This window comes from Musa acuminata, chromosome BXJ2-8, assembly GCF_036884655.1.
Source record: "Musa acuminata AAA Group cultivar baxijiao chromosome BXJ2-8, Cavendish_Baxijiao_AAA, whole genome shotgun sequence".
Lineage (NCBI taxonomy): Eukaryota > Viridiplantae > Streptophyta > Magnoliopsida > Zingiberales > Musaceae > Musa > Musa acuminata.
This window is the reverse complement of record NC_088345.1, coordinates 7,196,750-7,218,347: the sequence shown is the minus strand read 5'-3', so window position 1 is coordinate 7,218,347 and position 21,598 is coordinate 7,196,750. Positions and strand designations below refer to the sequence as shown.

Here is a 21,598-nt window from a genome sequence, read left to right as displayed (position 1 = left end):
TTGTGGTAGACAAAGTAGAAGCTACAGGCAGCTACAGTCAAAAGGATTCATCTTAAAAATGCAAACATTTAAGGCAACACAAGAATCAAGAACTGCTACTTGGACTAGCATCATATTCCTAACCTGCAGTAGTCCTCACAGCAACAGATCCAAGATGATTCATAAACAACATTGCTTAGCAAACATTTGTTTGTTCAAATATTTTGCAAAGAGAACATAGAAAATTGTGCTACAAGTTTATCATCAAATATCCCCATATTCATGTCTCACAGAGTTATAAATCTACAAAATTTGTATGAATTTAGAAGATTAGTATGTCCTCTAGGAAATAATAATACCATATGAAAAATGGATGTCTTAGTAAATGAGACTGTCACCAATGTCGATTATGAACTGAGAATCAACTTAATTTTCTTGTGGGAAAGCTAAATGGACAAACTAAATTACCTGACAATTAGGATGCTGGAGATCTATCAGTTCAACAAAAGCCCTGCTGCTTTGCTTCCTTAAAAAGCATATCTAACAATCTTATAAAGATCATTGTTTGCATTAGTTGCCAAAGTGAATTTGGTGTATGCAAAAAGATGATCTTTTGCAGCAAGTCATATTTCATAGGAGTCCAGTGATGTCTGAAGTTTGTATCTTAGTTAGCACTCTCACATAAATCTCTGCTGTCAGATTGAGCACTGTTGTCATTTCACATGCTCGTTGCATATTGCTTCAGTGTGGCTGATCACTTGGAAATCCTGTAGACTTCTCCATGTTTTGCTGTTCTTCATTTGTTGGTTTGCAGCTTTCCCTGAGTTCAACAGAAGAGCTGAATTGGGTGGAAAATGTGGCAGTATATTCAGCTCAACCATAATGTCTGACTATATGGATTTTTTTGTCCTCATAAGATTTTATGAAAAGATATATATATTAATTTATATTATAATTTAAGTAAGGTTTAGTTGCCCCTTTCAACCATCTTTATTACCCCTTTAAAAAAGTTTTTTTTTCCCCAAACCCCTAAATTCGTACCTAACTGTTTACCTCACATTTGATGGAGAGAGGAGGCGGGCCCACGTCATGCAGCCTATAGAACGGCGTGTTGGTCAGTGGGTAGTAATAAGTGGTAGAAAAATTTAATGTCGTTGGACCATTGGACCGGTCCCGAACCCGGTTTACCTCTCATTACAAAACAAGGGCGGTCGATGACTATCTCCTCCTTTGGGCCTCGTCTTGGGTTTTAGGGTTCCATTTAGATATCTAATCCATCAAGGTGAGTTCCATCCTCGAGTCTCGATTCCTCCTGCCATCACACAGAAGCCCTAATCTTTCGATCCTTGAGTCAGTTGTCTTCTTCGTTTCGGATTCTTTTAGCAGGTCGTGTAGCTGGATTCGTTCCTATCGTGGCATTTTAGTGGATTTCTTGTTTCGTTTGCTAAGTTTTGACATATATGCTTCGTGTTCTTTCTTCTTTAATGTCTTATTGTTCGACGAATATTCTTTTCCCTTTAAATGAGATGTGTATTGTTTGACGGTGGTAAGATAGATAGATTCTTGTTACTGGAATTTGTACATTGGAGTGTAGATATAAGTATTTTTGGTCTGCTGGAGTTGATCTTTGACATAAAGAAAGTCTTTGGGGTTACTGGTTTATTTTCCCTCTTTTCCAGGAAGTCGTTGATTGCAAATTTTTCATATGAGTGCTTAGTTTGCTAATTTTGACATGCTACTGAGTGAGTTTGGAAGAACACGTGCTTCGTGTCTGAATATATTATCGAAATTCTTCTTATTTTAGATTACAACTAGTGGATTACTTCTCCAAGCTTTTTGGTTTTCTGTATGTATCTTTCTGGCTGTATAAACTTCCTTTTGGCTCATTTTTCCTTAGATACTTGCATATAAAAGCTCACCTCATACTGCATTTACAGTTGTGTCCGAAGTAACTGATCATTTCTAAGTGATTGTTTCGTTGTCAATAGTCTTTTGTTATTGATTTTACAAGTATTTTTTTAGTTATTTAGTTATAGTTCTTACAATATTTCTTTTCCATAGGCACAACTAGTTCTGGAATGGAGGTCACAAATTCAGACAATTCACAGTCGGCAACATGTTCTTCCGATGTGGATCATCTGACAGAAAAGGTTGGACCGGATGCAAAGTCTGAGTAAGTGCTACAGATTTTCTGACTAGAAGTTGGTTATATATATCGTTTTCCACTTCTATTCCAAGAATGATTGGGCCGACCTATTCTTTTTTAGCTACTCAGCTTGTGTATTCGTTTTTAAGTCCATGTAGGAGTCCTTCAAGTTCTAGGTAAGTTTCCCCAAGCTGAACTGATTCTTCTCCGAGCAGTCCTAGACCACACAGTAGTTTGGAACTTTGGACTTAGATGGGGTTGGACATCACTACATGCCTTTTTTTCTCTCCACTGTATTTTTGTCACGATTTCTGATGCCAGCTATGGTTATTTTAGTTATTAGTCCACTGTGTAAGTTAAACAGAAAAAGACTAATGAATAGGGAAAGGAGATGGAGACAGGGTATGCACCACTGACTTGCTCCATTGGATTCTTCTAGCTTCATTAAGTACTATAACCTGTGGATTAGTTTAAGAAAATTTTCTTGAACTTATGAGACTGTAGTGCTATTTGCTTGCCATTTAACACATCTGGTGAAAGTAATAGTAAAAGAGTACTTTAGATTTCTCTAATTAAATGCATATGAGAACCTAGCATCAGTTTTTCATCTTTGCATGTGTTGATGAAAGTAAATTCATACCTTCATATCAGTATATCAAGATAATTCTTGGATTGTATTCCTAATTGACACAATGTAATATCAATTAATAAGTAAATTTGAAAACACGATGTAATATCAATAAATAAGTATATTTAGACAAGAGCAATCAATTTATACCTGGTTTGACTTGGTAATGAATGGATATCCTTTCGTATTTTTGCATATAAATGTACTGCTTTTACAGTTTGACTTTTGAGCTCTTTGATTTGTACTATTAAATCATGTTGGACGTTAATCTTTGTTGTGAGTTTTTGTACGTCTACTTTGACATGGATAAAGTAGAAAAAATTTGTTATTCCAGTTTAACCATGTTATAAGGTTGAATATGGATAGATGTTTTTGTCCACTTTATTTTTTTAGTTGTTGCAAGCATAAATGATTATGAAATCTGGTGACATTTTAAGCTAACTGACCTCAAAGAATGGAGTTCTTTATGGACGTCAGTTTGGATTTCAATGTTTTGTCACGGACTTAGCTGGTTTTGCCTAAGTCGTGCGGCACCCTTGCGTGTCCGTCCGCAAAGGTCAGCCTCCCCGAAGCCTCCCATGTCCCTTAGGACCCACAAAAGAGAGAACGGGTTAGAGAAAACGTCTCAATCGGGATCCACAAGCAAACATCTCCGAAAAAAACACTTCATAGACAATGCAAATTACAAACAGACTTTACAAGCTCTGAACAGTGGCACAACAAAGGGTAAAATGGTCCATTACAGACCGAAAATCTCTCGCACGTGTTCACATGACACAACCTTTATTTACAAGTCTAAAGAGGCCACCAACCCAATTAAAATGGGACTATTAAGCCTTCGGCCGCCCCTCTACATGCTGTACAAGGCATGAACATACTAAGAGACACGGACATACATGAGCATTACATCAAACATCTTGTTTAGAAGTTTGTCTGTGACATTCTCCCCCACTTATTCCTTCGACGTCCTCGTTGAAGCCTTTGTCGACACTGCAACTCCTCGCCTTTGCTGAGTCTTCAATCTTTTGCTCCAGCTACAATGCGCCTCTTGGCTCCCAGTTGCTCTCCGCTGTTGTTTTTTTTTTTTGAGTAGTCGAACCTTTGATCCGCCATGCTGCTGCAACTCACCAATGACTCTGACTCTGGTGTGGGGTTGGCTGAGTTGTGTTGATCATTGTTGATTCCTGCGGATCCCCCAGATGAAGGAAAAGACCATCCTTACTGCGCCAGTCTCTCAAATTCCTCATGTTGCTTGAACTGGGTGGATGCTTGTTGGAGCTTTAACGAGCATCGTCTCGCAAACTTCTGAAGTTTTGGGTCATTCCTCCACAAAATTTGCTCATTGACTCTTCCTTCACTTAGTTGTCACATCCAAGTAGGTTCGCATCACTTCCGCTTTCGATTGGCATTTCGTTGGGAAATGAGGCGGACAATCTACTCTCAGTAGCACTGATCACCGTTGGTGAGGATTTGACAACTATTGTCTTCCATTATCTTCGAAGGGTCTTTGAACATATGCAGAGCTCATCTGCTGGATAGATAAGAGAATTAGGGTACTTGGTTTCGCCCATTCTCTTAAGAGTTGAGAAGGCAAAGGTTACTTGACTTCGCCCGCCTCCTCGAGGTTGTACTTCATGCATCGAGTTGGTTACTGGCCTTCGCCTGCTCTTTGCTCACACTTCTGAAGCACTTGAAGTGTTTGCACTCCTTGCATTGAGTTAGCTACTGTGATTCACCTTCTCAATGCCATCGAACTTCTAGAATGCAGGAAGTTTTCACCCCAACTTGGAGTAGTTCTCTTATAGGTTTGGTCGCCTCTGGGATTGTACCGTCTTCTTCATCAACCTTGCCGCCTACTCCACTGAGTAGCAAAGGTACAACACCGCGTACTGCCTGCTTCGTTCCTTGGTTATGCACTCTTGCATGACCCGAAGTCCTTCACTTTCGGCAATCTTGATGAGAAGCACATTGACACCGGTCTTACGAAGTTCTTCGGCCTCTGCCCTTCAGCCTTGGTACTTGGAGATTGCCTCTGCATTCTCCACCTCCTCGGCCCCTTTCACGACCAAGCGCTCTCCCTCCATGAGAGCAAGGGATCAATGACTTTCACGGAAGTCCCGCCTCTGCGGTACCATGGCGCTACCATGCCCATGGCCCTACTATCCGTCGCCTCGCATCTGCATCCATTTTCTTCACGATCAGTAGATATGTCTCTGTGGCACTCCTCTGAGTCCACCTCCATTCTAACTGATGCTTGATTTTGGGTAGCTAAGTCCCTCTGGACTCGTCGTCGCTTCCTCGCCCCTTTCGACCCCCTGCTTCAACACCTCTGTGTTCTCTAAGTAGTCCATTTGGTCGATGGAAAGACAGACTGCAACTCCCATGCATGGCCTCTGCCATCACGTTGTAGGGTTTGCACCGATTCTGTTTTCCTTAGCTTCCTTGGTAGCAACGTTCGCTTACTCGGCCTTGTCCTCTGACTTGCCAGGCTCCCTTAAGCGAATATGAGCTCTGGAGCAGTCCAACTCTCCAGCTGCTTCGATCATACCTCTGCATGATCAAGTCCCTCCCATGGAACTCACTGGTACTTGCATTCGAACTTTTCCCTTGGTGGAATACAACCCCCATATGCTGATGACCAAGGTTTTCATCCGATGCAAAATTCGATGTACGCCCGGAAGACCCGCCTCTGCGGTACCATGGCCTTCACTCCTTGAATCCATAGCCCTTCTTGCCGTCGTGTTGTTCATCGAAGTGGAGCTTCCAGTAGCTCCCGATCATACCTCCATATGATCTAGTCCCTCACGGGCCTCAGTCGTGTGTGTCGCATTGCCACGAACTGTTCCACCACGATCCGCTGCACCATGTCGCCTTCTGATGACATCTCCATTGCATTCTGATCCTTGTGGAATAAACTCGAATTGTGAACCCTCCATGTGTGGCCTCTGCCAATACATCGCAGGGTCTCTTCCACCTTCGATTTTGTCCGCTCCTTTGGCAATCGACCTTCATCCACCCACTCTTGGGTCACACCTAGATGAAGCACCGCTCTAGGACAGTCCGTCGCCTAGTAGCTCCCGAAGTCCACCGACTTCACTGTAATTTATGCACCATTGTCTGGATCCTAGGCCTCTGCCCCTACCAGCACAATCTCCGCTGCGCACTGCTTCCTTCATAGCAACTCGAATGGCAACACTGTGGCATATTCTTCAAGAGTACCCGCCTCTGCGTCCTCTTGCCCCGTGCTAAGGCCTTCTGTACCCAACTTCGCCTCCGTAAATTGAGTCGCCTTAGTTCCTCCATCAAATACTTCTCCGAGATAAGGTGTATGTGCCCCGAAGCTCCCTTCGTCTTTGGCACCATGCAAGATGAGTCCGCTCTGTCAGAATGAAGGACCCATGTAACAACATGATCCTACTCTTGCCTCTGCAAGAGTTCATGTCCTTGACCTCTGTCTAAGGAAAGCACTGTGCCTCTGCTCCACGTTCCAACTTCTATGCTGGCTCCTTTCATGCGGCTTGAGTGTTTCGCCAAGTTACACCCAAGTTGCTCCGCTCCTCGTTTTTGCATTGAGTCGATGGTGGCCCTCGCGCCCACCATTCCACGGGTCAGCCCTCCCTTGAGTTCGATCTCCATATCGACTCCAAGTGTGCCTTCATTTAAGTTGCTTTGGGTCGCTCCCCCACTTGATCTCACAATGCATCCACCAATGCATTCTCTCAAGCGAGATCATGCGACGACTCCTTGCCGCTTGCTCAGTCCATCGAGCTTCGTGGAGTTGTTGTTTGTTGAGGTACTCCTCCTCAACATGTGAGGTCCGTCTCACATGATTCTCCCTCTGGAGAGCCGGGACTTATCCCTCCTGGATAACTATCCCGTTGGAGCAACATCTCTCTTCGTTTCGGAGACCACCATCCCCTTGGACTACTCCGATCTGTTGAACAAACTGTGCATTGTTCTGCCTCCTGCAAACGCACTTGCTAGATTGCGACTCTCCGTCAATACAGTCCCCATTGCACCCCTCAAGGCCTAGCAACATGCTGAACTCATTGCACACTTCAGCCTCCTACGGACGTATCCTTCACATGCCGAAGAGAAAGTTTCAATGCTCCATGGCACCGAGTTTCGGTCGCCTTGGGATGGCCACGAACATTCCATCGTCCGCATACAAGCCCATGCATGAGTACCAAATTCTTCGAGCTAGCAATTCCCCTCACCTCTGTGAGCTTTGCATAACTCTTTTGGTCGTTGAGCAACTCATTCCACCTTGCATGGTGTCATCCTTTACCAAGCGCCTCGCTTGGCTTGAGCACCATCAAGTATAATTGTCAACGTTGAGCCGCAACTCAAACTCAGCCATCCCAACCTTTGTGCGCTCCACATTCTTCCAAGCTTGTCTGTTCTCGTGGTGCCTCTTGCGCGAAGGGTTGGCCATTCCTCTGAATGCCAATGTCATATGCCCGTTCCTCCGAGCGACTCCTTTTCCCTACATCTCGATGCCCGTTTTCCCCCAAACGGTCGCGCGTGTGCTGACTGCCCTCAACGCAGCCCCGCTAGGTCCCCCACGTTTGCATGCTAAGTGTTTCTATGAGTGCTTGTCCCGCTCTGATACCATCTGTCACGGACTTAGCTGGTTTTGCCTAAGTCGTGCGGCACCCTTGCGTGTCCGTCCGCAAAGGTCAGCCTCCCTGAAGCCTCCCATGTCCCTTAGGACCCACAAAAGAGAGAACGGGTTAGAGAAAACGCCTCAATCGGGATCCACAAGCAAACATCTCCGAAAAAAACACTTCATAGACAATGCAAATTACAAACAGATTTTACAAGCTCTGAACAGTGGCACAACAAAGGGTAAAATGGTCCATTACAGATCGAAAATCTCTCGCACGTGTCCACATGACACAACCTTTATTTACAAGCCTAAAGAGGCCACCAACCCAATTAAAATGGGACTATTAAGCCTTCGGCCGCCCCTCTACATGCTGTACAAGGCATGAACATACTAAGAGACACGGACATACATGAGCATTACATCAAACATCTTGTTTAGAAGTTTGTCCGTGACAGTTTAGTGCAACATTTTGCACTCGTATGTTAGAAGACAAGCTACTATGAACTGTGATAATTAAACTCCAGTATTATGGTAGTTCTACATGATTATTATTTGTCATTGTCACTGTCCTCTTCTCTGGTAATCTATTCTGAAGAAGTAACTTTAATTGGTCAGCCTCGTCAAATATCTTTGGATATATGTTTTATTAAATAAATTCACCTAATGCAATTATTTGAACTGCCATACCCAGCAGTCGCTAGGAGATCTTCTCTCTTTCTTTAACATATATTTTGCATATCCTTTTTAACCATAAGTGGATGATTTTATTGCTACTTTACTTCCCCCCCTTCTGTATTCTTATTGAATTTTGGACATAATTGTAGGCAGGCAGAGGGAAAATATGATGTCAGTATTGAAGAAATTAGAAATATAATGGAGGTCATGGCGGCATCTGGAAAGTTCTGGTAGGTGGTTTTCATTCTAATTTTAGTCATGAAATTCTATGCTAATTACTATAATATGTGCGTGTAATATGTGCTGCCTTTTTTTTGGCCAGCTAAGAATCACAATACACGAAAACCAACATTGTGTTCTGTTTATTGGATGCTCAGAAAACTTCAATTTTCTTCTAGGGTGCAGCAGTATCTGATTCTGGGTTCACATCTTTGTTAAGTTATTGGGTTAAACACCTGCTCTTAGCATTTTTATATATGGACAGCTTGATAAAGAAAGCCCAGCCTTCTAAGTGAGACCCAACTCAATATTCATACTGGCAAAGATTTGTTACTCATGCATGTGGTATTTACATTTCTCAGTTTCACAGCCCCTTTTCTTTTTGTTGATCTTTTGCGTAGTTTGCACTAACCTAAAACTTCCCTAGCTCATTGTGGTTTTTTTTTTGGACTATGTAGCTTTTCTTTCTCTCTTGCAGCTTTTCTAAATCGAGAGAGGATAAAAAACTGAAGTAATCTACTACTCTTTTCTTTTTTTAATCTTTGAAATCAATGCTTTTGTTAATTAGGTTTACTCTTAAGCAAAAATATTGTGTTATGCTGGTTTTAAATTATGTTTAGGCTTTTGATGTATGCATGAAAAAGGACTCAGCTATACTTACTTACCCTTTAAATGGTCATTTTTCACATAAATTTGATAGCCAACTAGTTGTTTTCTTTGATTGCATTGCAGGCGCGACTGGGACATGTTGAAAAGCTTGCTATCATTTTGGATGAAGCAGGTATGGTTGAGGTATGCAAAAAATTTTCACTTTAGTTTATATGATATGCATAGATAATTTTGGTAGTCAATTGCATTGCTATTAGGATTGGTTGTTACAATCTGGATGATACAGTCCAGATCAAAATGAGACTTTTTGAACTGGAACTTTCATCTTGATCAATATATGAAAATGTAAAACAATTCTTTCTCAAGTTGTGCATCTTGGATCGTGAACCTTGGTACCTGATTTGATTGCTTAAGCAGAATAAATAAGGTGGAAACTAGTTTATGGCAGGCTGCTTGTTAGATAAAAACTTAAAATAAGGCAGTGGTAACTTGCCCAACCCATCTTTTATATGAATACTAGTACAAGATTGAGCTTGAAGTGGCCCACAATTTTCTTCTATTACCAGCACAGGATTGAACTTAAAATAAGTGGCCCACGTTTCTTTTTCCCTTAAATCTAAACTCAGCCATTGGATTCATCTAAAAGAGGGGCCTACTCATTAAAATTAGATCACCCATCTTCTCTTTTATGAAGGAAACAGATCAATTGTGAACCACACGATGCTCTGTTTCCTTCATGGAACCGATAAGGTTAGTCTCTTCTTTTCTATTTAATTTTGTCTTAATTATAAAAAGATCAGACATCTTAATCTCAGCCCTTCAGTTAACTCGTCACTGTACCCTTCACCTGTGGAAAAAATAAAGATTTTGACATCCTTGAGAAAAGAAGGATATTCTTTATTCCTATATTTATATATTATCTACACGGCATAGATATTGTGAAAAATCTAGAGAACTCTTACAATTCATGATCCATTGACAATCCAATCCTCCTAATTGTAATTGATTCTTATCCGATCTTGATTCTGACAATATTATAGTGTGCTATATGTGATCTTGATACACTTTGAAATAACAAACTGTAAATACTAATTCGTGTTTGGAATAAAATATCTGAAGGTGTTGGCAGAATATCCTGAAGCCCAAATGGCCAGTGGTGATGGGCTGCAGAAGAGTTCTTTGGTAGGCGAAACATATACTGAGTTAGTGAAACGTCTGGATGAAGGTATTTCACAAAAATGAATCAATTTAAGTGTTGATTAATTCTATGTCAAAACTCATCATTATTTTCTTGTTTAATATTTGCTCAGTTCAGTGCTTTTACTGACAATCTACATTTTTTATGCTAGTATTGTAATGCCATATTCTATTTTATGTTTTAGTTTTTAGAGCTGGTCGTATAAATCTGTTTGATTATTTTTTTGTGATTCTTTTGTGGTTTCACATTATTTTAGTTGATGACACATTATTTCTATTATGTGACCTTGCTGTAGTGTTTATGGCAAGCATGTTCCTTTTTCCTTTTCTGGCAATTTGAAGCTCAAGTTTTGAGCCTCCAGTTTAGAGAATATAAATTTAACTGTGGGAGGAAGTATATTCACTTTTAAGCTACTTAAATTTTTTTTCTAATTTCTTTGTCTAATTGTATTTTCTTTGATGTCTGGTTATTAAAATTTTATGCTTCTTAGGTTTTTATTCTTTTATTGCATAATTTGGTGAAATTTTACTTCCATTTTGTAAAACGCTTTCAAGTTTGCTATATGATGATGGGAATGCATAAATTATCTGATTTCATTATGGAATCTGCCAACAGAAATCAAAATCTTATTTTTCATAACCAGTGACATGTTATAGATTTTAAGAAATGCGTTTAACTATGCTAAAGGATCTGTTAAACTTCAAGTTTTGAGCCTCCAGTTTAGAGAATATAAATTTAACTGTGGGAGGAAGTATATTCACTTTTAAGCTACTTAAATTTTTTTTCTAATTTCTTTGTCTAATTGTATTTTCTTTGATGTCTGGTTATTAAAATTTTATGCTTCTTAGGTTTTTATTCTTTTATTGCATAATTTGGTGAAATTTTACTTCCATTTTGTAAAACGCTTTCAAGTTTGCTATATGATGATGGGAATGCATAAATTATCTGATTTCATTATGGAATCTGCCAACAGAAATCAAAATCTTATTTTTCATAACCAGTGACATGTTATAGATTTTAAGAAATGCGTTTAACTATGCTAAAGGATCTGTTAAACTTCATAAACATAATACTGGTTGCTGTTGTTAATTGTCCTCTGTAGCTTCTTGTTTCAAACTTGACAAATTTCTTTCCTATTTCTTGTTTTTCTGTTGAACTTTTAATAGCTTAGTAATTTTGAATTTACATAGAATCCCACCAAAACCCAGAAATGCCTCTGAACTTAGCTATCATTTGTGAATTTAATGACCAAAATATGCTTTGAAAGTGACCTGGATGCATGGCTTTTCACCATTTAGGCTCGTTCTTCCAACTGGGTGTTGTGAACCTTTCATATATGCTCCTGATAATTGGTTATGCCATCAGAAGCCTTTCTTCCAACTAACACTACATCATCTTCTGTTAGATTTACCGTTATTCATAATCAGGTTGTTCTTAACCTAGCTGGAACAATGGATATTCCTTTTAGCTTTTAGGTTTTAGAGGGGTTTGGCATATGTGCATAAATTCAATATTTCAATATATTTATTCAATATTTTTTACATTTCGACTGAAGCATTTGTAGAATTTCCGGGGAAGTATGGATTTTACATAGAACTTTGATGCAAATCTACTATGAAAGTGCCAGGTAGTCCTTTTATCAGTAGTTCTTTTTGCATGTTTCATTTAAAAACAAGCTAACATATGTACCTATAAAGTTCTATTGCCTATCAATACAAGGGATTATGCTAAGCAGAGCTTAAGGATTTTATTAATTCAAAATTTAAACTATTAGCTTATAGCTAAAATTAAAGCTATCATACTAATAACTGGCTGGTTTAAGTTGCAATAAGCATGGTTCATTGTTTGGCTGCTGTTGTTTACCTTTCGCTGCATAGATATATTTTTTTCTCCTATATATTTGTGATCCCTTGAGTCAATTTAATCTAGTTACCTTCCTGAGATTTATACACAAAGCAAGAATTTGTGTCCATTTTTAAACGTCCTTTAAGTTGATTATTCTTGTGATTTATTAGTATGATAAACATAGTTAATATAAAAAATGAAATAGAAAATAAAATTATAGTGCAAATAGATTAATACAAATACAGCAAAATGAGATATTGTGATGTCTTTATCAACTTTCTGGTATAGTCACGCATGGTTTTCTTTGCCTTGCAATAGTCTTGATATATGGGAACACATGTTTAATGTGGTGATCTTCATTGGTCTCTTATATTATTAACTCGTTATGTTGATCCCTTTATATATATTTATTTGCAGCACTTCTTAGTTTTACTGAAGGTCCTCCTTTTACACTGCAAAGGCTCTGTGAGGTGATTAGTCTTTTAACCACCTTATGCTTCTTGAAGTATATCAGATTGCTTTCTTGGCATGTCGTCTTTTCCCATCAAGTGAACTCTGGCATTGCACTGTCTGTGAGCTTATGCTGTGGAATTTTGCTTTTGACAGATACTCCTGTCACCAAAGAGCACATATTCAAATCTCTCAAAGCTTGCGCTAGCCTTAGAGAAGGTCAGTAGACATTTTCTTGTGTGTGTGTGTGGCTGTGAGACATTAGATCTGGCAGATGTCATTAGGAGATACATGCTAGCCAATATTGTGACTTTAAAGATACATATTCTTGTGAGTTATTGATTGTATTATTTTGGTTATATGTCGAAGTATGTCAATCCCATCTTAATTTGGTTTGAAAAATCAGTCGATCCCAATCCTGATCACCCCATCTGAATTGAGATCAGTGGAAGCTGATTCAGAACTGCTTATAAATATTCTCTGCAGACAATTGTAATCAATCTTGACATAAAAAAAGTGAAATAGAAAGTTTCACTGGTGGACATCTTCAATAGGAGACATCAACTTTAGCTTAGGGATGGCTGATCGAAGATATCAGAGGATTTTTTATGCCTTGACAACATGGGAGGGTGCCTAAGTGCCCACGGTGACCCTTTGAGTAATTGAAACTTAGCAACATCTTCATCAAATAGTAGTCTGTTGTTTTTTTATTCTTTATATAATACATGAATAACAACAAGTAGCTGTAATGTCTGAACTATTTGGAGTCAGCTACTTGTTATTTTTTATCCTGCTATTGAGTTTGGTAGAAGGCTACATCTCTAACTGAATTAAGAACCTATAAGTATCAATCTTAATTTTCTACTAAAATCTTCCGAGGCCTTTCTAATCCTAAACGATTAACCTAATCTTGTGCAAACAATTGATATGTTTACTGAAATTTTAAAATATTTTGTGGACATGCAATTATCATGATCTCCTGGTAAGTCAGTTGATTGAGAACTAACATTACGTGGATATTTTTTTGTAATAATTTTTTATAAACTACATTCATTGTTTAGATTTCAGGTTCATGGGATATAAAATTTTTACATTCAATTCCTCTTTTCCTTGTCAGAATTTGTTGGTGACTTCTACCTTAACTATGTGCACTGAACCTTATCCCGGAGAACTGGGGCAGAAACACAAACCTGGTAGGGAAAATGAGATTACCAAAGAAAATCCTGTTCCAAATGGAGTTGAAACTCCTGTAGGTGATGGTGATGAAGAAATGACTGATGCCGAGGCTTCTGAATCTACTGATACTGCTGATACAGAGATGCAAGAAGAAAAGGCCAGTGAAACACCGCCCTGTAAACCTGAAACAGGATCTGATTCCAATACCTCCAGTGAAGCTTGTGCCACCAGCGAACAGCTAACCCCTTCAACTCAAGGTTGAAGCGACTACTGGGTTTGGTTGCATGACAGTAGGTACAGGAAGAAGTTTGAAAGATGTTCAAACACTGGATGTGGTATTGGTTTCATGTGGCCCCACTAAGGGGTAGATATCAGATATCTAGATCGTTTCAAATCTTGCTTGCTGCTTTTGGATTCCTCAGTTATGCTACTCTTTCTGTGTGCATGGTGATGATGGGCTCATTTGTTACCTACCTTTCTACTAATGGTGACTGGACAAATCTGTGCAATTCACTATCATTTAACCTATCCCGAGTATGTGGTTGTGGACAAAGAGTAGCCAGTTGACCTCAGTGAAAACATGTCAAGTTATCGGCATCCAAGTCGCCCAAATAAATGTTACACGTTTATAATGTCTCAATGTATGCCTCATGTAGCTGTGATGATATCTTGTATGAAATTTGAGTTTGTGAAAAAGGAAGGAAATAGCTTTTGGTAGTAATTACTCATTCATGATAAAAGTGTTGAGATTCACATCTGTGGAAGGTGGAAACACTTTACTAGCAAATATATCTTGGTAACTGCCGCCGATGCTTTACAAGTTGGTGCTCGTTAGAATTCAATTTGGCTAAAAATATATATGAGCATTTCTTCTAGGGTGTGTGTGTGTGTGTGTGTGTGTGTGTGTGAGACTAATTGGATCAGAGCATTTCATTTCTAGTCAAGTGTCAACCCAACCTCATCAACCTCTTGACACTTCCACCAAAAGATCATACAATTTGGAAATTGTGATTGACTAGAATAAAAAAGAAAAAAAATTCAATCTTTGGTTAATATCAACAAATAGTTTTTGTTCATTTCCATGGAATAGTGGTTTCTTTTTCTTTCTTCCCCTCAGGCATACATGGGAGGCAAAAAAGGACACCTTAGTGTACTGAGCTTGAATCATCCACCAGTCCAAAAAAAAAAGGACCAAGCTCCAAGAAAGGCACACAGTGTGGTTGCAAGAAGCCCCCCTTTATCCACTAACAATTAAAGCAGCTATCAACTTTAACAAAAGCAAAGGAGGTCCAAATGGGCACTTGGAAAAAGTGGCTTCACCACAAAAAGTGCAGCATACTACAATTCAAGCATGCACAAACAGTATCCAACTTGGATTGAAACTTCCTCTTCACCAAAGACAAGCTCCTGTCGAGCTCCACATAATAATGCCTGCCACAAAAACCTTGGCTCTTCCACCATCCACTGAGTCCCACAGTCTTGCCTGTGAAGACTGGATTCAGTTTCTAGATCATATGAGGAATCTCTGGGCCACTAGAATCCTTCAATAAATGGCTTCAAAGAGACCCTACATGTCCTCAAAAGACTCCAATTCCTAGGACTCATCCATGGTTTTCTAGTCCTCCCATGTCTCAAGTTCACCAGTGCAGCAACCAAGCTCAACGGATCATCAAGAGGTGTATGTATGCATGCCCTTCCTTGGAGAACTGCTTCAATCCTCTGCTTGACCGAGGATTGCCATGCGTGTGGACTGATGAGTTCCAGGCAAGTGTCACCTTGCAGTTTGCCGGAAATGCCGGCACGGCGGCCGAGGATTACAATTAATTATGTGAGTGTGATTAGTGACCATGTCCATATCTCCGTAGTGGAGAATAGCTAGAGTCAAGAGCATGTCAGAAAGGCATTGTCGAACCCCACCCATAGCATTAAAGATGCTGGCATCGCAGGAAGCTGATTGGAGATCTGTAAGCTACTGAAAGGGACAGCAGTGTATATTAATGGATTTCCTCTCAACCTTATGCTTCAAAGTGGATTCTGGCATATTGGACAGAGAAAATTATGAGATCCATATGTTTAAATCATATGTCATCCATATATCTCCAGAATAAAGTTTGTGCCTTTTTTACTGTATAGTCATTGTTGTTCTCATTCTGCAGAATATATATATATATATATATAGATTATTAGGTACAGTTTATAGGTCTGTCTCTCATAAATACAAAGCTTGATAAAGGAACATTTTTGGAATGATGAGGGAGAAAGAACTTGTGAAGGATTATTCATATAGAATTTAGATTGATATTAACTTTGGAAATCTGATGGCAAGAAGAAGAACACCTACTGAACTATTTTCTGGATAGATAATATTTCATGTTGAGCATTTAAAGAATTGAAACTTTGTGCCTATCTTTTGATGAGATTTTTCTCTAAAATAGACACTATAATACATAAATATAGTTATATGTATGCAATTCTGGTGTATGGGAGATAAGATTACTGGTGTAGATTAAAGTGTGTGGACAGGAAAATTGGTAGTGCAGTCATTAAACTATTGATCAAAGAGTGACAACTGCAAGCATGAAGAAGATGTGGTGTGGATATAAATATATGAATGATGAGATATGTCAATGAGTGCTTTTGTAGAGGATAGATTTTATAATCATATAGTGTTAGAAGATTAAGTCTGCCAAAGTCCTACTTGTTTCTTTTATATATGATTCTTTTTTTCCTTGACCAAAATGAACTGTTTACCCAAAGATGCCACTTAGCCTCTAATAAATGCCTTACATACATATCTTTTTGCATGTAATTACACAGCAATTGGATATTAATAAAAATAGCTAAATAGCAAGAAAATTATAATTATTATAAGATAATGATTTTTTATTGTTCAAGAGAGTCAGAATGTTTCAAAAGCATGATAAATTCAGATTATAGAGGGGCAGATAAAATAAGTAGCTTGATGATATAAATAGTATAATTTCTCTTGTTTTCAGGTCAGAATCACAAACTTTCTAGAGAGATCATGATGATTACATATCTACAACAGTAAACTTGTATGGGATAAGAAATTATTACCAATCATGATGATTACCAATCCTCATATATATATATATATACATGTATATATGTATATATGTATGTATGTATGTATATGTATGTATGTATGTATGTATATATATATATATGTATGTATATATATATATATATGTATGTATATATATATATATATATATATATGTATATATATATATGTATATATATATATATATATATATATATATATATATATATATATATATATATATATATATATATATATATATATACCTAAAACATTAAATCTTTAGTGTTGTGACTGATGGCAAATGAAAATGGTTATAATGTTAATCACTTTACCCTAAAATAATTATTCTTGACATCTTCTCCAAGATATATGTGACACATGAAATATTCATGCAAATCTGGTCGCTTTCATGCCCAAGAATTCACACACACACAAGTATCCATGAGAGAGACATTAACCTACCACTCAACGTACAAGATGGCAACCACAATCTGTGGGTGGTTTGACTCTCTCTCTCTCTCGCGCACTCTCTCTATCTAACCCCACACAGCTGTGGGTGGTTTGACTCTCTCTCTTGATCCCTAGTTGTTTTCGTGGTCTCCACACTCATTCTTGGAAGAACCTTCGTTTCGTTCCAGCCTTTCCTCAAGCCTAACCTTCTTCCCCAACACCCCTCGCTATCCTTTCCACTTTAAAGTGTCGAACCGGAAACTGGTTGGCATGTCTCAGTAGTGGCCAGCTATGGCTGCCTCATTTTCCATGCTTTTGGTGCATCAGACAACTCGATCAACACCTCCCTCCTGCCCCCTACTTTGACCTCCGCCTCTTTTCAACCATGAGTTCACCGCAGAGCTCCATGGTCATCAGGGAGTCTGAGCTCTCACAGCAGCACATGCACACGTGATGGAACTACAGGCATCGAAGCTTTGAGTGAATCAAAGATGAGAGGAAGAGAGAAAGGTAGGGGACCAACCTGGGCCTTGCATCATAATGCTCAGTGGGAAGGGTAGAATCATTGGCTGCACATCCACCATGCTCCTGCAGAGCGAGGACACCAATAATGTGCGCTTCGGCCACGGCACGTGAGAGGCTCCTTCATGTGTCCTCCCCACAATACATGCATCCGGAATCTGAAATGACCAAGGAGAAGCCTAACAGCTGAATCTTTGAGGTCTCCTCCCTTGCCATGGCGCTGCTCGACTCACTGTGTCCACCCACCCTCGAGGGCTAGCCATGTACGTATGTATGTGTATACGTACGTGTGTACGTGTATGTTTCAACCTATATAGGAATACTGAGAGGAGGAGGAGGAGGATGAGGAGGAGGAGGTGCCAAGGGGGGTACTCTTAGATTCTACAGGAGAGTTCCCAGCAAGTTTGACCACTGTGGACATGGCGGATAACATGGGTGGCAGCGTGGAGTCAGATGGGCATCATAACTGCGCAGGCTCGGCTTCGGGGGACGGCGGAATCAAGGAGCAGGACCGGCTGCTGCCCATCGCCAACGTGGGGAGGATCATGAAGCAAATCCTGCCCCCAAATGCTAAGATCTCCAAGGAAGCCAAGGAGACGATGCAGGAGTGCGTGTCGGAGTTCATCAGCTTCGTCACCGGCGAGGCCTCCGACAAGTGCCACAAGGAGAAGCGCAAGACCGTCAACGGCGACGACATCTGCTGGGCCCTCAACACGCTGGGTTTCGACGACTATGTCGAGCCCATGAGGAGGTACCTACTCAAGTACCGGGAGATGGAAGGCGATAGGGCGGCCACCGGCGGTCACAGCAACAAAGCGACCGGCTCTGATGCCGGAGATCAGGACGCGGTGGGCGAGCAGCGCAGGAATCAACCCTCCCCCGGTGCTCACTTGATGTTCAACGCCATGGAAACAAGTCATAACCCTTCTGCATCAAGGGGTTTCTAGATCTCCTTCTTCAACGCTAACAAGGTTAGTACTTGGTGATGAATCACAGCCAGGCTAAGAGAAGGATGACACCGGTTTGGTACAAGCTCAGAAACCCTGTGTTCTTGCTTTGCTTGTAAGATTTGTGTTGACTACGAAACCCACATCTTTACATTTCAAGCAAATTGATTCTTGAACCCTCTCCAAGTCTTCTTAGATTCCTCACACGAAACAGGGAGAGGGCAACTTCAATTCTTGAAGACATAAAATGATCACATGGTTCCTATGTTGTCACAACACCCTCGAAAGATACACATCTTTATGCAAAGGACTTGTATGAAGTGAAGCATCTAATGGAAGCACACTGAATCCAAACCACTGTAATTAGCAAGCTTTGGATTACCATCTGCAGATCTGAACTGAGATTTCAAAGTAGGATTTCATTGGTGAACTACATAACTATTTCAGCATTTAGGAACTTCATTTTCTTAGTTACTGTGTTCTTTCTTATCATTCATTTTACTTTTGTCTCCTCTGTAGTGTTTGATCACCCTGAATGGTATCATTCTAGCCTGCTGCCTCTTGAATCTTATGGTTCTTTTTCTTTCGACAACACAGAAGCATCTGCTGCTGATCAAAATTCTATGTTGTTCTTAGGTCACTGATTCTATTATTTTCTTCTCTTTTCTTGAGAAAAAGGGTGTGAAGCAAAGACCGAAAACTTAGGTATCTTCTAAGGCTTGCCAATTACAGTTTGCAGCATAAGCAGCAATCAAACACACATAATCTTGCAACAAAATGAGTGGGTGTCTATTTCCCTAAGCTCCATCCCGGAAAGAACATAGGCATCATCTTTGCCAAGGTTACTTGGATGGTTTCATAGAGAAATAGTATCAGAATGACTGCAAGTGTTGATCTATGAGCTCCTTTATAAGAATCAGATTTGTTGGGAATAATGATCAGTATATGAACATTGATAATGGCATGATACTTATCGACAAAGTGTCACTGTGGTTTTGGCTCAAGCTGTCGAGAGAAACTGAAAGAACTTTCTCTCATGCATCATTCAATGTTACCTTCATTTTTGCAACTACACAAAACTATGTTGTCCCTCCTGCATTCAAATACCAAGGCATGCTCATACTTTGGTAATATCTCAAGCTGAATGCTATTTACAAAGTAGTACTAATTTTTCTTTTACTAGAAATAATTAACTTCTTAATGCATGAAATCCTATGCCTGTGTCTGAAACTAAAAAATGAAAATGCTTAGTGAGAGAATGCCTGTGATACCACTATAAACCTTTGGCAAGCTACAAATGCATTCCAATATGTAAGTGTTTTTTAGCTTGAGAGAGAGAGAGAGATCCAGCTGTTTACTGTAAGAAACTAGCAGGAAGATTTGGATACATTTTATTGGAAGTTGAATGTGCATGATCCTTCAATTATGGTCCTATAGGGAGAAATTGATAGGCAGCTATGAGTTTCCTTGGACAAAGTGTCATGGTACATGAAGCATCACATTCTAGAAATCTTATAGATCTTTCTTCAGAGACTTCTGTCTACATATGATGTTGATGATAATTGTATGTGTTATGAAGAGTGCAAACACTTGTAGATCTGTAACAACACCATTTGGTCCAAGAAAACGAGAGAGAGCTAAAGCTTTTTGGATCAATTCCATCTTCCATTTTCTTCTATTTTCTGATCTAATTGTTCTTGTTTTCTCTATGTTAGTGTAATGCTTTTGCCAATATCCAGTTTACATAATAGATTTTGAACAGCTCTCACTAATGATCTCATGTTCATTAGGAATAGGGATAGATCAAGAAATAGCAGGACACACTGTTCTTAGTTGGCTGACCACCCCATTTGTCTTAATATATATTTCAGCAGAACATGAACATAATTTAATCTTTTAATGTACCTGCTAAGGCAGTATCATTGTTCATACTATTCTTCTCTCTCTCTCTCTCTCTCTCTCTCTCTCTCTGGAGAAAGCAGCTGCTGATTTCTGTACAACCGTACATTCCATGGCCAGCAGATAAGATTGGCAGAAGCCTCGGTGGTGTGAAGACTCATCATGATCTCCTTGTCACACATGATGCAACAGTGTGAAAGTTGAACTCCTTTCTCGATTAGTTTGGCTTTGTATGTCGTCTTCCTCCGTGCATAGCAACGAAAAGAACCTCTTCTCCTGCAGCATACACACCTCCACATGCACCAAGAAGCAGCGAAGGTTGCAGCTTGGGTTTGACACTGGAGCCGACACCACAGCTTCAGCTTCAAGCCAAGAACCAGTTACAGTGAACTGCATGGCCATTTCAGCAGGAACAGCATGATCAAAAGGTATTCTCCATCGCAGAAAACCCTCATGGATTTGCTGACGTCCATCGTAGATGTTCGTATCCCCACCACCCACCATTCGAGACAAATCGATAATGCCAATGCCTCCTTGTGTTTCAAGATCTGCATATTAGACAGTCTCCTACATCTATCTGCATGTATTGTAAGTTCATTCTGTAGTACATATGCATTAGCTCTAACAATGACATGAGCTCTTTCTCATGACATTGTCCTCCAGAACACTTGTTTCTTGCAGCTAATGATTCTGGAGATATATATATGTGTGTTCTAAAACCAATACACAAAATTTTGGCTTCCTCCATGAGTTCTTTCTGTGGACATGTAGAAAACTTGATTGCACCCTTCACTGCAGCACCTTGGATTCAGCAACACATCAAAGCAAGAATCTGGGGGACACTTGAGTGCACTGGAATCTGCAAGGTTGTGTGCTAAAGAAATCCCAAAGATTCTTTAAATTGAGACTTCTCCATGGCTCCTGAGTCCAAGATTTAAGAGCCCCAGATGTGTCACTGACAGGTGAGGCCATCTTATATGTGCTCTTCCTTGGCAACTGGAGCAATGGCTTGGCTTGAGTAAGAGAGAGCAAGCTTTATGGTTTGCCACACACATGCATTGAGGTAGAGTTCCACTGATTGGTTGGTTTACATAGGGAAGTGTGATCTTGCAATTTGCCAGAAATATTGTGACAGTCATCGAGGCTTGTGATTATAATATTGTGATCGTATCTTCATAT

The 21,598-nt window shown here is 39.7% G+C and overlaps 2 protein-coding genes across 3 annotated transcripts; both read left to right on the top strand.

Moving 5' to 3' along the window:
- Positions 1–1,177: 1,177 nt before the first annotated feature.
- On the top strand, positions 1,178–14,060 carry LOC103993381 (uncharacterized). Of its 2 annotated transcripts, none has more exons than XM_065120479.1 (8): positions 1,178–1,261; positions 2,041–2,152; positions 8,187–8,267; positions 8,989–9,037; positions 9,985–10,090; positions 12,326–12,378; positions 12,515–12,577; positions 13,476–14,060. In XM_065120479.1, the coding sequence occupies exons 2-8, from the start codon at positions 2,058–2,060 to the stop codon at positions 13,794–13,796; spliced, it is 768 nt and encodes a 255-aa protein (XP_064976551.1). In that variant the 5' UTR covers positions 1,178–1,261; positions 2,041–2,057; the 3' UTR covers positions 13,797–14,060. The 2 variants fall into 2 exon arrangements, with proteins under 2 accessions (XP_064976551.1, XP_018686536.2); XM_018830991.2 differs by having other exon boundaries at positions 1,226–1,365.
- Positions 14,061–17,192: 3,132 nt separating this feature from the next.
- LOC103993382 (nuclear transcription factor Y subunit B-1) lies at positions 17,193–21,086 on the top strand. Its single transcript, XM_009413415.3, has 2 exons — positions 17,193–18,544; positions 20,543–21,086. The coding sequence occupies exon 1, from the start codon at positions 17,993–17,995 to the stop codon at positions 18,518–18,520; it is 528 nt and encodes a 175-aa protein (XP_009411690.1). The 5' UTR covers positions 17,193–17,992; the 3' UTR covers positions 18,521–18,544; positions 20,543–21,086.
- Positions 21,087–21,598: the final 512 nt, after the last annotated feature.

What these genes read in the sequence shown, in the direction of transcription:
- LOC103993381 (XM_065120479.1), top strand. Translation starts at nt 2,058, where the DNA reads ATGGAGGTCACAAATTCAGACAATTCACAGTCGGCAACATGTTCTTCC. An exon ending in TATCATTTTGGATGAAGCAG is followed by an intron (nt 9,038 to 9,984) that starts GTATGGTTGAGG and finishes AAATATCTGAAG; the next exon opens with GTGTTGGCAGAATATCCTGA. An exon ending in AGTGAAACGTCTGGATGAAG is followed by an intron (nt 10,091 to 12,325) that starts GTATTTCACAAA and finishes ATTTATTTGCAG; the next exon opens with CACTTCTTAGTTTTACTGAA.
- LOC103993382 (XM_009413415.3), top strand. Translation starts at nt 17,993, where the DNA reads ATGGCGGATAACATGGGTGGCAGCGTGGAGTCAGATGGGCATCATAAC.